The sequence below is a fragment of the Pleurodeles waltl genome, chromosome 7 (assembly GCF_031143425.1).
Source record: "Pleurodeles waltl isolate 20211129_DDA chromosome 7, aPleWal1.hap1.20221129, whole genome shotgun sequence".
NCBI lineage: Eukaryota > Metazoa > Chordata > Amphibia > Caudata > Salamandridae > Pleurodeles > Pleurodeles waltl.
In genome coordinates, this window is record NC_090446.1 from 558,185,436 (window position 1) to 558,200,524 (window position 15,089).

Consider the following 15,089-nt stretch of genomic DNA (forward strand, 5'->3'; position numbering starts at 1 on the left):
ATCGGTGATCAAAGTTAAGTTGGATTTGTTAAACATTAAGTATCCAACCACCAATAAGCTAAACTGAAAGAGATTGTGAACATGAAGCATAACAGCAAGTACATAAAAGTGCCGATATGGATTCGGGTTTGACAACAACACGCCAATACAGACTGCAGTCAGAATCAGGCGCGGCCCGTCCTTTAGGGTGGTGGAGCCACGCCCCCCCCCCCCACTTTTTGCCCCTCATGAAGAGTGCCTGTCTGGCTGAGCAAAGGTCAGCCTGACAGACACTCTTCATCTTCATGTCAGGTAGCCAGGAGCAGACATGCGCGATTTGCGCAGACTCCTGGCTGCCTGAGCTGAACTTTGCTGGGCTGAACAGGTCACAGCTCCTATGGGCCTGACCTCCTCGGCTCAGCAAATGTGCCTCGAGGCCCTCCCCCTCGGTGACTAGGGGAAGCGTCACCCATTGACTCCGACCTGGGCGTTTCAGGTTTAGGCCCTGAAGCGCCCAGGTCGAGTGTCAATCAGTGACACCTCTTCACAGAGTGGGGTGGGGTCAGAATTCTCACTGATCCCATCCCACTCTGTGACGAAGTTGGGACTGCTGCCTTTCCTCATTGGCTGACCTAAGGTCAGCCAGTGAGGGAAGGCAGCAGTCCCAACCCTCCTGGGACCTCCGAGCTGAAGGTAAGTGTGTGTGTGTGTGTGTGTTTTTTTTTTTAGAATGTTTGGTGTGTGCATGTATGTGTGAATGTTGATGAGTGTTGTGAATGGATATGCGTGTGTGTGTGTGAATGAATGAGTGTGTGTGCTTCACGCCTGCCCCCCTCCCTCCTAAAATTGCCGGCTGCCACTTGTCCGAGGAATCCAAGTACAGAAGAATAAAATGTGTTCCTCCCCTAGAAGCATGAAAAATTCGAATTAGAATTTACCTATAGATGAGGCATTGGGGAAGGGTCAGTTAAGGAATTAGAATAGCAGGAAGGTGTCAGCATAGCAAAGATTTCAGTTGAAATTTTTTAAGAAAGAACAAGTGTTTAGCATGTAGCTTTACACTTGCAAGCATGGCGCAAGCAGAGAGGTATGTACCTAACAAAGCCAAGGGGGATCTGCTTTACATACTAACAGTGCATACATGAAAGCATAGGGATACATTCACATTGCACAATCATCACACCACCTTTCCGTTGACCAGTGGCGATGCATTGCATGTCAAAATAGCAACATCAACAGACTTTCCCATACCACAAAACCTGAACCCTCACTCAGCCTTGAGCACCTCAACTGTTGCAGTTTGGCGATGACTAGCAAGCTTCTTCAACATGTTAGTTTTCCACAATTCTGCCAAGATTTTCATCTCAGGCGTCTCAATCTCTAGTAGAACAATACTCCTTTCTCTAACTAAGGAAGCCTTGGAACTGCAGATGAGAAAACATGCAAAGCAAGCAGAAAATACATTTGGAAATGTAGGCCTACTTTAGTCAACTTAGCATTAGTATGTTAATGCGCACTATGATTACACAGTTATAAGTACACATGCTACTTCAAAACAACTGTTTGAATAACTAAAATCATGGTTACCTGGTTGCTGCCCTCTTCATTTGCTTGGAATATAACTTGAAACATAAGAATCAATGTAAATGAAATGTGAAATCTCCAAGTTATGCTAAACAGTGTATACACATATATGAATCTCTAGTTCTACAGTAAATGCACTTCAGTAATGGTGTTGGAGTTCAACAGTTTAAATCAATAATGCCAGGACACACAGAGTAAACGGTGCTAAGCGTAGGTATAGATTCATATGTGTGAAGTGTAAGGGTGGCGGCAAAATTACGCTGCTTCACCAGAAAACAGAAAATGTGAGTTACAAACCACAAAGCCGATGATTCCCAGGTCAATTTTCTGAAAGACCCGATGATGTATTTAGCAAACCGCTCTCTGATATGCCCAGACATAAAGACGGCGAGGGAGAAAGTCGGAAAAGATAACGAGGGAAAAGGCAAGGGAGTAGGCGGAGTCGGTGAGCAACAGAGGAGGAGTGAGAGAGATCGAACATGGAGAAGGCAGAGGGAGGGATGTACTCTGAATCGAAGGCGGTGTTAAACGCTTCTGTCCAATGACCGCCAAGCGTGGGAGCCTGGGAATCTCTGCAGAGCTTGGAGTCGCTCTATTCATTCATGGCCCAGTGAGCAGAAGGGAAGAATCCTGCACTGCCGAGGAGACAGCCCGGGCACAGAGAACGCCAGCATGGCCCAGCTCACCGACATCCGGAAGGTCCTGATCAGTGACAGCCTGGACCCGTGCACCCGCCAAATCCTGCAGGCCCAGGGCATCGAGGTGCAGGAGAAGCAAAACCTCAGCCCCCAGCAGCTCATCGCCGAGATCCAGGTAAGGAGGTTCCGCAAGACCTTGCCGGCTGGCACAGTGTCAGGTGCAAACTGCGCGCACCACTCACTCCCTGGCACAGATTAGGCTAGTACACTGCATCCACATCTTCAGCAGACCGGGCACCGAGCCACACCAGGGCCCTCTCCGCCCATGAGAGATTACTTAAGGACACCCGAATAGTGCATCTCCAGATCCGACAGGTTGCCCTCAGACGCAGGATGTGGCACACTGAACCTTGAATTTATTTTATAGCATAAACCGAGATAAGTAACCCTATACCGTAGTGTGTCCGGGATTAACACTGATCCACGTTCACAGGCTCACTGCAGGCACGGGGGGAACCGAAGCCCAGACATACGCTCGCATCTTAGAGATCCTTGTGACATGTCTCTGGTGCACTAGGACTAACACACGCAACAAGCCTGGGCTAGGATCGGCTGAATCATGCTGCAGGTGGTGGGCCAGGTAGAGGAGGTGTATGGCTCTGACAGAGCAACGCGTCGGCGGTTGTAGAGGTTGATCAACTGCTAGAAACGTGTGCGTTCTGGGATTTGTAGTTTTGGTTTCCTTCATTTCGACCAACACACCTGAAAATAATGATTGGATGAAGAAAATCACAGGATTACAAAGCCGTGTTCCATGGGCTTGTAGTCAACAGGTGATCATTTGTGCCAAAGCTAGGATATACGTGTACAATTGAGTATTATGTGTCCCAGTCGGGTCGATTTTAGGGTCACTGAGAGCACCTATACTGGTAGTTTGTGCCTAGGGTGTTCTGGCCCATAATAAACCTAATATGGAAGTGTTCGGGTCTGGCTTTAGCAAAACATGGCACCAGAGCTGAGAGACACTGCAGGGGGTATGAGGGGCTGATGTATGAGAAGGCAGTAGAGTTAAAACAACGTGTTATATCACTCAATACAGCACTGCTTTATTGATGAAGAAATGTAAAAGCTGTTAGCCAGGTTTGGGCGTTTTTCAATATTAATTGAGATTTTTACCCCTCATGAATCAAACGAAATGGAACCAATTCTCTTCAGTTTAGACCTGCCTGGAACGAAGAAGTCGAAAGAAGTGCAGCTTATCAATATCTACTTTCTACCTGGACCTGATAGCACGCTCACCGTTACTTAAAACAAGTGCAGGTACACAGAGCAGAGAGTACCCATCGCATATAAAACTCTTGTCTTTGATTTATATGCACACAGCTCAAGTCTTACTCTTCGCGAGGAAGAATCGTCCATTTTGAGGTTTGATTGAACTCCCCCACGTTATAGACTGAACTCCAGTGAGGGACGGGATGTCCCACTGCTTTTGAAAGCTACGTGACTCCTTCAGTGAATTTTTGGTGCCTATTTAGTAACAAAGTTGATGTTTTTAATATTTCAATGATGGTGCTTATAGTCCTGTCTAATTTAATGTGTCTGAAATTGTTGTGAACCTAATATGCTAATAAATTCCAGTTCCTTAAAAAATGCAAAACTTGTGTGTGTGTATATATATATATATATCACACACACACACTGGCATTTGTAAATCGTTAGATACCGTGTCGACGTTTTCTGTTAAATTCTTTGTGTCCCTTTTATTGTCTGAAGTCACTTGGCAGCGATTTCTGCTCGTAAGACTCCAAACAGTTGCTCATCGCATAGCTTGTGAAAGTCTCTAATTTCATCTCCACGTCTAATGAATGAGCACCCCCACCCCCATTGTACGTCCTACGGGTAGGTCGAGATTTCGGGGACAGGTAGCCCCACTTCGAGCGACACTGCCGCGGATGCGCGGGATGCAGCTGAGCTCAGACTCCAGGTGGGTCGGGCGGAAACTGCTGACGTCTGCAAGTCCGCGGTGAAGCCCAGCGCGCGTGCATTCCGCCGGCTGTCTGATGCAAGAGGCCGCCTGTGTTTCACGCGTGCATGAGCCGAGGGCCTGGGCTATGGGAAGAACAGCCCTCCCCCCTTTACCAGCGGGACCCGAGGGCCCCCGGGAGCTAAAAACAACCAGATGTGCCTAGTGCACGCAGAGCAAACCTATCAGTACGTTTCGTTGCACGGTGCAAGAGCAGCAGGGAGCGTTTCTGAGTGCAGGAACTTTAGAGAGAGCGTTTCTCTGTATTGTGCAGGAACTGCAGTGTGTGTGCTTGGATGATCAGCGCAGTATATGAGTAAGCCTCATAATATATACCTTGTTTTAAAATGAGCGACCTCATACACAGAATATAACGGGATAATATATCCATCCGTATTTGGATACGCTCCCTCCACACCAGGGCACCCGAAATTAATGTAAGCACTAATCTATAGAGGAAGGTAAGCCTCACAAGGTGAATATCACCTTACTAATTGTCACAATGAGATGTGATTAATAACAACAATATTATCCCGTTATATTTTTTCAGATTGTACATTGTGACATAAACCCTTAGTGATGGATTACCAGCTAAATACAGATCTCTGTCTATGAGGTCGCTCATTTTAAAATGAGGTATATATTATGAGGCTTTGTTTGATTTGATCCTCTGAAACACGTTTAAGTATTACTAAGCATGACCTTCATGGAGGGACTTTTTATGTAGAAATTGAAGGGGATGTGTGTAAAAAGAAGGTGTTTTATGTTGGTTTTACACAAATTGATCTGTGCACATAGAATTATGAGGATAGGTACTTTGGAATTGGCAATTTGGAGGTGTTTAATATATTTAAAATCACGGTTTTCACAAGTGGATGGATAATTGTCACATTGATTGGTGAAGGATTATTTGTATGACATATACATTATAGATTTACTATGTATTACATATTAAGTATTATTTGTTGTAGAAAGTCCTGATGAAGTCAAGGGGTATTCCCCAGACGAAACATGTGTTGACTGGGACGGTATGAAGGGACATGTTGTGAACAATTTGGGCACAAGAACTTCAAAGAAGAATAAAGAACATTAATGTTGAACCTATGGAATAATATTTCATTCATGGTCACTTATTACTATTGACATTTTTTTGTGATATGATTACTGTGGAGTGCCGCTCAACTTCAGTATGTGGAATAACAGCATATGTTTATTATTCTGGGTTTGTAGGGGGATTTCCCAGTGAGCAGGCACCACTTGGTGAACAAATAGTAAGTTCAAATTGAGAGGAAGCGCCAATTACCCAATCTAAAATCACCCTTAAAAGTTTTAATTGATCAGCGCAGTATGCACAGCGAGAATGCCCATTTTCCACACACTACCACATGTCGTGTATACTGCAGAAGCTGCACGTATAGCTTCTTGTGAGTTCACTGCTGGGACCTTGTAGAAAGCGTTTCTGTGTACAGTACATGAGCTGCAGCTAGAGCATTCCTGTATGTACTGCAGTGCGAGAGGTGGAGAGAGAGAGAGCATTCCTGTATGTACTGCAGTGCAAGAGGGGGAGAGAGAGCATTCCTGTATGTACTGCAGTGCAAGAGGGGGAGAGAGAGCATTCCTGTATGTACTGCAGTGCAAGAGGGGGAGAGAGAGCATTCCTGTATGTACTGCAGTGCAAGAGGTGGAGAGAGAGAGAGCATTCCTGTATGTACTGCAGTGCAAGAGGTGGAGAGAGAGAGAGCATTCCTGTATGTACTGCAGTGCAAGAGGTGGGGAGAGAGAGAGCATTCCTGTATGTACTGCAGTGCAAGAGGTGGGGAGAGAGAGAGCATTCCTGTATGTACTGCAGTGCAAGAGGTGGGGAGAGAGAGAGCATTCCTGTATGTACTGCAGTGCGAGAGGTGGAGAGAGAGAGCATTCCTGTATGTACTGCAGTGCAAGAGGGGGAGAGAGAGCATTCCTGTATGTACTGCAGTGCAAGAGGGGGAGAGAGAGCATTCCTGTATGTACTGCAGTGCGAGAGGTGGAGAGAGAGAGCATTCCTGTATGTACTGCAGTGCAAGAGGGGGAGAGAGAGCATTCCTGTATGTACTGCAGTGCAAGAGGGGGAGAGAGAGCATTCCTGTATGTACTGCAGTGCAAGAGGTGGAGAGAGAGAGAGAGCATTCCTGTATGTACTGCAGTGCAAGAGGTGGGGAGAGAGAGAGCATTCCTGTATGTACTGCAGTGCAAGAGGTGGGGAGAGAGAGAGCATTCCTGTATGTACTGCAGTGCAAGAGGTGGGGAGAGAGAGAGCATTCCTGTATGTACTGCAGTGCAAGAGGTGGGGAGAGAGAGAGCATTCCTGTATGTACTGCAGTGCAAGAGGTGGGGAGAGAGAGAGCATTCCTGTATGTACTGCAGTGCAAGAGGGGGAGAGAGAGCATTCCTGTATGTACTGCAGTGCAAGAGGTGGAGAGAGAGTGCATTCCTGTATGTACTGCAGTGCAAGAGGGGGAGAGAGAGCATTCCTGTATGTACTGCAGTGCAAGAGGTGGAGAGAGAGAGAGAGCATTCCTGTATGTACTGCAGTGCAAGAGGTGGAGAGAGAGAGAGCATTCCTGTATGTACTGCAGTGCAAGAGGTGGAGAGAGAGAGAGCATTCCTGTATGTACTGCAGTGCAAGAGGTGGAGAGAGAGTGCATTCCTGTATGTACTGCAGTGCAAGAGGGGGAGAGAGAGCATTCCTGTATGTACTGCAGTGCAAGAGGTGGAGAGAGAGAGCATTCCTGTATGTACTGCAGTGCAAGAAGTGGAGAGCAAGAGCATTCTTGTATGAGCATTTGTATCCGCGCATGCCGTGCAAGAAGCCAGAGTACGCAGGTGTACAGTGCTATAGGACCAGAGAGGGGATTTCTGCAGTGCGGATTTAGCAAGCATTTATGCATAGGGTGTAGGATCCGCAAGGAGAGCGTTTGCCTGTGGTCATGGAGTGCAAGGGCTGCAGAGAGTGTGTCTGTGTACAGTGCAAGAAGCTGTAGGTAGTGTTTACGTGTACAGAATAAGCATTGCAGGGTAGTGGACGAGCCAACAAATTAACAGGGATAGCCTAGCCAAAGGGCTGCGCAGGAGCCGAGCAATAAAATGTTTGGCGTTTACATGGTGCTACAAATATCATGTAAACATTTTTAAAAAGTGTATTTTGTTTAACACATGCTCCTCACCTTGATGACCGCGCCGTGAACTAAGGCAAGTCATTTGTCATGTATTCCCTCTATGTAGCTTCAGTTGTTGATCTGTGTTATAATCCACGAAATCCTATGCAAGAGAGGTTTTTGTACAGCTCACATACAGAGCCGGCTTTAGCGCTGGTGACGCTCTGTGGGACAATCTTTTTTTGGTGGCCCACCCCATGACCACCTCCTCAGATTCCCTCACTACCACCCCGGCAAAAGTGCCCCCTCCACACATTTAATTTGTTTTAAAGCGCTGGTGTAGGCTGGCTTTACGAATCCACTCAGCTAGCCACATAAAATATAGTTAGGTTCTTTGCATCAGGCACATTAACCCTCTGCGCTACTTTGACGAGTCAACACTGCCTCTGGACAAAATGTCATCTCTCTTTAGGAAGAGCATTAATCACAACAGTTAGCTTGACATGTTAATTCCTTCCTGAAGGCTGGACAAACGAGGAACTTTTCAGCAGCTGCTTTTAAATCACATGTTTCATGAGTTTGTTGCTAAACACAGCCCATCCCTGAGGTCTGCACCGCCCTAAAGCTGGCTCTGCTCACACCCTTAAGTCACAGATTTCAAGATGCTCTAATATGTAATAATGGAGAAAGAAGAGGCATAGTGAAATATAGTATCTGGCTAGGTTCAAGCGCTTTAGTTTACTAGGGAAGCTGGGATTGACACCAGACTTTTTGGTTTCATATTGTTCATCAAAACCACAAGGTGAGTGTCTCTTCTTTCTCCAGTGTTACATCACGTCAGTGTTTTGGCTCAGAATTGCATTATGGACCTGATTCATTGCAACTTTGTCCTACGTGAATCTGAGGAGTGTCAAGCAATATAAGGAAGTTAATATTAATCAATCAATCCGTTTTTGTCAAGTGCGGCTACTCACACATAAGGGTCTCAAGGCACTGGGTGGGAAGATGGTGAGCGTTGGGCTTTGTCGGAGGTTTAGGGTCAGGTTGTTCCATATCTTTGCTGTGATGTAGGTGAAGGATCATTCTCCGGCGATGTTTTTTCAAATGCAAGGGATAGTGTCCAAAGCCAGTTGAGCGGAGGAATCTGGCGGGATGGAAGGAGACGCAGTGGTTCAGGTAGGCCGGTTAGACGTTGTGTATGGCTTTGTACGTGTGGGTGAGTAGCTTGAAGGTGATTCGTTTTTCTGTCGGGAGCCAGTGGAGGGTCCTCAGGTGCTGGGAGATATGCTCTTGGCATGGGAGGTTAAGGACAGGTCTGGCTGTGGCGTTCTGGATGAATTGCAGCTTTTTGATCTTTCTCGTCGTGGTGCTGGCGTAGAGAGCATTGCTGTAGTCAACCTTGCTTGTGACTAAGGCGTGGGTGACTGTCCTAAGGCAGTCTACTGGGATCCATTTGAACATTTTCTGGAGTTTGCGGAGGGTGTGACAGCAAGAGGAGGTGACTGAGTTTACCTGTCAGGTCATAGATCGGGAGGAGTCGAGGATGATGCCTAGTTTGCGGGCATGCTTAGTAGGTGAAGGCGGGGTGCTGAGAGATGTGGGCCACCAGGAGTCATCCCATGCTGAGGTGGCGTTTCCGAAAATGATGAGCTCTGTCTTGTCAGAGTTGAGCTTGAGGCAGCTTTCTCTCATCCAAGTGGGGACGGCTTCCATACCCAAGTGGAAGTTCCTTTTTGGCTGTGTCCGGGTCTTCAGTGAGGGAAATGATAAGTTGTATGTCATCAGCATATGACATAATGTTCATTCAATGGCTTCTGATAATGGCTGCGAGAGGGATTATGCATATGTTGAAAAGAGTTGGACTTAGAGAGGATCCTTGGGAACTCTGCAGCTGACTCCTGTGGGTTTAGATGTGTATGGCGGGAACAAGACCCTCCGAGTACTTCCAGAGAGGAAGGAGTGGATCCATTTCAGAGCTGTTCCACGGATTCCTATGTCGTGGAGTCTGGTGCATAGTGTGCTGTGGGAGACCGTGTCGAAGGACGCTGAGAGGTCGAGGAGTAGGAGTGCTGTGATGTGGCTGCGGTCTAGAAGCGATCGGATGTCATCAGTGGCTGCAAGAAGCGCTGTCTCCACGCTGTGGTTGCTGTCGAACCCGGACTGGGAGCTGTCCAGAGAGTTGTTGACCTCGATGAAATTTTGTAGTTGTGTGTTGAAGGCTTTCCTCAGTACTTTGTACTGGCCTAGTAGGGTAGCAGTGAGATGGGCTGGAAGTTTTTTAGTTCTTATGAGTTGCCAGAGGGTTTCTTCAGGAGTGGGCATACTCCGGCATGTTTCCAGTCCTCTGGAAGGTGCCAGTATTGATGGAGCGGTTTATCATGTTCCAGAGCTCAAGGGTGACAGGTGCTGGCTCTGACGTAGATGTGGCGTGGGAAAGGGTCTGTGGCGGGGGTCTGTGGCGGCTCCGGAGTGGGTACTGTTCATTATGCTTTCTGTTTCCTTCGTGGTGAGCGGGAACCATCTGTGGATGGTCTGGGTGCTTTTGGGGGGTGGATTGGTCACGGGTTCCTGTGCCAGGATATGCAGTGAAGAAGCTGTTTTAGATGTCCTGGATCTTGTGGTGGAAAAGGAGGCGGGTATGTCGCAGAGGTCCTGTGACGGGGGGATGCTGGTGGCTTCCGCTGTGGGATCTGTGAACTCGTTGATGACTGAGAAGAGTTCCTTATAGTTGTGTGCTGAGGAGTTGATGCTCTTCAGGAGCGCGTCCTTCCTAGCGTTCTTGACTTTTTGTCGGTGGGCTGCGGTTGCAGCTCTGAATGAGGCGAGGTTTCCCTGGTTTGGCTGTTTCTCCATTTTTTTTCTCGAAACTTCATCGGGTACGCTTTGATTCCTGGAGTTCGGTGTGAACCAGCTCGCCTTCTTGGGTATGCATTTGGCCAATGTCAGGGGGAGAGGGGCTAGAGTCTCGGCGCATTGGATGATCCATGTGTTGAGACTGCACGCTGCTGTGTTTGCGTCATAGGAAGGAGGGATTTGGCGAGTGATGAGGTGAGTTGCTCATTGGTGATTTCGTTCATTTTCCTGTGGGGGGGGGAGGGGGGGTCCTGGAGGTACGGGTGCGGCTGCTGGGTGCGGTGATTGTGTAGTGTATGCATCTGTGGTTGGTCCAGTCTGGGGTGGAGATGGTCTCGATGGTGATCCGGTTGCTTGAGGTGAAGATGGGGTCCAGTGTGTGTCCTGCGATGTGTGTGGGTGCAAAGACTAGCCGTTTGAGGCCGAGGGTGGCAAGGTTGTCGAGTAGAGCATTGGTGTTTGGGTTGGCGTGGTCCTCTAGGTGGAAATTCAGGTGGCTGAGGAGGGGGTAGTCGACTGACGCCAGGGCCTGGTGGGGGGGTAGTGATGTCTATGAAAGCTGGGCGGGGCCGGGTGGCCTGTACACTATGGAGCCGCAGATGGAGGAGTTGTGGTTGGAGTGGACCAGGAAGTGAAGGTGTTCCATGGTGGTGCAATGTTCTTCTGGGGCGACCTTGACATGTAGTGGGGACTTGTGTACAATGGTGTGTCCTCTGCGTGGGCGGGAGGGCCGGTCCCTCCTTAGGATGCTGTAACCGTCAGGGATGGCGATGTCTGGACCCGAGGTGGGGTTGGTCCAGGTCTCGGTAAGGAAGGCGATGTCCGGTCGGGCAGTGTTAATAAAGTTTCAGAGCTGGGTGGCTTGTTGTGGAGGTTGTTAGTATTTTTGTGTGCGGGGAGTAGCTTCAGCTTGTTGAGGCTGGCGCAGAAGTTGCAGTTCCTGCAGGTGAAAGGTCCATGGGTGTCCTTGGGGGAGAGGGTGCAGCAGTTGCTGAGGCATCCAATTTTGAGGAAGAGGAGGGTCTCGGCGTCATAGCGGAGGCAGTCCAGGGGGTGGAGATCCAGGGTTCCTGGCGATTGGCGCAATCCAGACGTGGACGGGCACAGACGGGCTTGTCATTGGCACGTCAGCAGTGCAGCTGACATTAAGGGGGGGGAGCAGTCAGCTGGGAGGTGGGAAAGGTGCTTCACAGAGGGAGGAGGAGGGAAAAGAGGGGAGAATGGAAAAAGGAATACAGGAGAAACAAGAGAAAAAAAATCAAAATAGGCAGAAAAAGCAAGAGTGAAAGAGCGCAGAGAGAAAGAGATACTTACATGTGATTGCCACTAGACCACCAGGGATGAGGCGCAGGGATGAGCCTGGGGGTGGAAGAGGGCCTCAAACTGACAGTCAGGAGACTCTCAGTTCGTCCCAGTAAAAGGCAGCAGCAGCCAGAGGAGCTGAGAAGGGCAGCAGACGCTGACCAGGAGGTCAGAAGACTCTAACTACACTATGCAATATTGTGCGCTAAATTTAAATTGCTGTATAATTTATTTTAGATCGTTATTTTGTCTCAATAATCAATTCTGTTATGAACTAATGTTCTGTAGTTATTCGTCTACTGCTTGAATTGGCCTTTGGAAATTGAAGTCTGGCTAAGAACCAAGGATTGGACTTGCAGTTTGGGATCAATGTGTTAGCCATATGAGATTGGGGAAACAAGTGTAATTTTATTTGTGAAATGTTTAATCTGTAAAATATTTTATTGTCCCTATCGGTTTGATTTTTGATTGATTGACACATACAAACGCTGGGGTGTCACTGCCACTCGGATGTACCCCTTCCACGCTCGGCATGCACGCAGTATTGGGTGGTAGGAACAAGATATTCTCTGTTTTTCCTGGATGAGTTTTACAGTGTGTTTCCATAGGTCATCCCTTTCGTACAGAAAGGGGCCATCTGCTAGTTTAAGACCTAGAACAGTCATATAGAAAAGGCAGCGTCGGCCTCTGCATCTTGTAAGGGACCATCCCCTACCTTCCCTTCAAAAATGGAACCTAATATAGATATTGCACTAACAATGATGCCCACCTTAGGCCATGAGTTTACTACCTTCACATACTTCTAGGTCTGGGGCAGAAACCACCCCAACCCGTTGGTAGAATACTGACCTGATACTAGACAGACTCACAGGGTCTGTGGCCCTAATGGTGTCATACATATCTGCTTTACCTGTTGGTCTCTTCATGGAGCAGTTGTAAAAGTCTTGCCCCCCAGGTCCAGGGCCATGCCATCTTCAGGAATGGTTAGTAGGATTAGGCCACGCCAGGGGATCACCATTAGCACCTCAGGTGGGTGGACCTGCTGCCTAATCATCCACCTCTTACGATCATCATGTCTTGTCTCATCATTAGGATAAACCTTCCCAGGAACGTGCTCTTCCTGGACATGGACCCCCAAACTGCTGGATACCTGTCGCCCTTGAGGCCTCTTCTCATTTCAGCAGTGTTTTACCTACTCACTTCCTACAGCATAAAAAATCTGGGTTAAGCAGGGTTCAGCCACTCAATCAATTCACTTGCCCAATGATATGCCTATAATAGGCACTTTAGCAATCTGGATGTGTCCATGCAGAGCATTCAGTCTGATGTCCGTTTGTTAGGAGATACCCTTCTGTAATTCCAGCCTGCCAGGCTCATGTGCAGCGTTGTCACTTAAATGGCAAAAAGAAGTGTGTTTCTAGTTTGTGTCGCCCCTGCATGTGACCTAGGCTTTCCAGTCATGGCTAACATACTCTAAGCAGGGGTTCGAGCTTGTGTGTGATAGAAAATGCTCAAAGGGGTCTCCCTACCAAATGAGCCACATCTTCACTAGTGTCTTTAATGTTTTACAAAATGCTAATGTTTGCTTTGTGTATGTTTGTGAGACTTTCTCTGTAGGTGACTGCTTCCTGGCATCTTCCTGTGTCCTATAACTTTATGTACTGATTATATCATCACAGAAGTATCCAAAAACTTTTTGGGGCATTCGGTAATTTCTTAAGAGCAACCTGCCACCATGAAGTAATTTCATTGTGCCATGGGGAGGTGGGTAGAGGACATACAATAAAGACAAATTATAAATGAGCTAGATAGGTACTTTCGGAGCTAATTTAGTCGGATTCCAGTTCTGTTGGTAAGGCTAGGGGCAGGAAGTGAAACTTGTTTTCTTCTGGAAGCCAGTGTGTTCAAGCGATTAAGCACAGTGATTTCAAAACTATCTGATCTTTCTGGAATTCAGTATTGTTTAGTACACTAGTGATAGAGCGGTCCGTACTAATAATTTACCTGTATTCGGACGCTCTTTAGGCCGATGAATCTTTTGACTAAGTGGGACTCTCCGTACTCTTAATCGATCAATTTCATCAAATCAATAACGAACATAAGCAATACCTTGATCAACATAACACTTAACAATTAATCCAGAATACATTTCGGCGAACCCTGACCTTTCAGTCAGGAATGACCACACCAGTTTATTCAAAGTTAGTGAATTTATTTCCCTATATTAACAAAGCTAGCACAATATAAATGTGTCTCAACACCAAATGATAAACATATATGAACATTAATAGCTGTCCATAACGGCGAAACAAGTGCAATCTATGTAGCATTTGAATAACAAGGCATTCGATAATAGCAATGCAAATCACTAAAACTATAATCTGTAACGAACTAATTGCATACATTTAGTCAGCATAACAAGATCTCAAATTGCATCGTGCGACAAAAGGAATCCTCGTCTAACCTCAAATTAGCATCGGCATGTGGGACTTCATGTAAAAACAATTTAGCAACATTAATTTAGAAAAACTCCTAACTAGGGCTCTTATCAAAATCAGCAGTTGGTCACCTAAGAGAAACACAATGCAATTTTACAATTTCCTTTCATATTTACCAATTACGATCAGCATACAAGGAAGTCTTCGTCTCACAGGTACCGTTCTTCGGTCAGCATGGGTACCGTTTCGATCGGCATGGGACGGGGCTAAGGGGCAGGGGTGGACGGGACAATTGCCTCACGGCGGCAAGGTAAAACTACTACTTTATGCAAAGGGACAAATCAAAGTTAAAGTCTCTAGGGCAAGAATCATTTAAAGTCTCTTTCTCTCGATTAGAGAAAGCGTCAAAGTCTCTTTCAAAGTGGCGTCGCAGCAAAGTGGGCCATAATAGCTACGAAGTTTGCAAAATGGCGGGATGTCCAATAATGGCATGGATAATAGCGCGTAATGGCTACCTTCTTCTCGTGCACCTGGTTTAAATAGACAACAGTTCAAATCCAGTAGGGTCTTCCATTGGAGGGTTCATAGGTTAGCTTCAAATTGTCCAATCAAAAACGACAGTTCTCAAGCTTTTACTTAAGCATAAATTATCCTTGGAGATGGGTACGCAAGTTGCAACATTTTATACCAATTAACTCACTTTCAGAGCTTCCATTGTCCGCACCTGCAAATCGACCTTGGAGTAAAGAGAAAATATGCCAGGCTGGCACGAAACCTTAAGATAAGCATGTGAACGATCTCAGTGGAAAAGTACAGCTTCAAGCAAAAATACACGTTTAATAGCACATTGGAAAAATACGAGCATCTAAACCGTGAGACCAGGCAACTAGGCCGAAGCCTGCACTAAAGTAATGCTAAGCTAAAACATTTCAAACGAGCAAATCATAGCACACGTTTACGATTATGTCGGATTAGTGCAATTCTAATACACCACGTTATATAAAGCACGCTTATAAATGTTGGCAAACTACTCTGAGGGCACATTTTGTCCCCGTACAATCTTTATTAGTTCGGTTAAAGTCACACATGATTATTTCACACTACGTTTACGCGTTAATAAATGTAAAACCTTCATTTT

The 15,089-nt window shown here is 46.8% G+C and overlaps 1 protein-coding gene across 1 annotated transcript in view; it reads left to right on the forward strand.

Moving 5' to 3' along the window:
* The first annotated feature begins 2,021 nt into the window (after nucleotides 1–2,021).
* PHGDH (phosphoglycerate dehydrogenase) overlaps nucleotides 2,022–15,089 on the forward strand; it is a 128,804-nt gene continuing 115,736 nt past the window's right edge. The window contains exon 1 of the mRNA XM_069244303.1: nucleotides 2,022–2,376. Coding sequence (XP_069100404.1) covers nucleotides 2,236–2,376 — 141 coding nt within the window. The 5' untranslated portion in view covers nucleotides 2,022–2,235. The remainder of the gene's footprint in view (nucleotides 2,377–15,089) is intronic.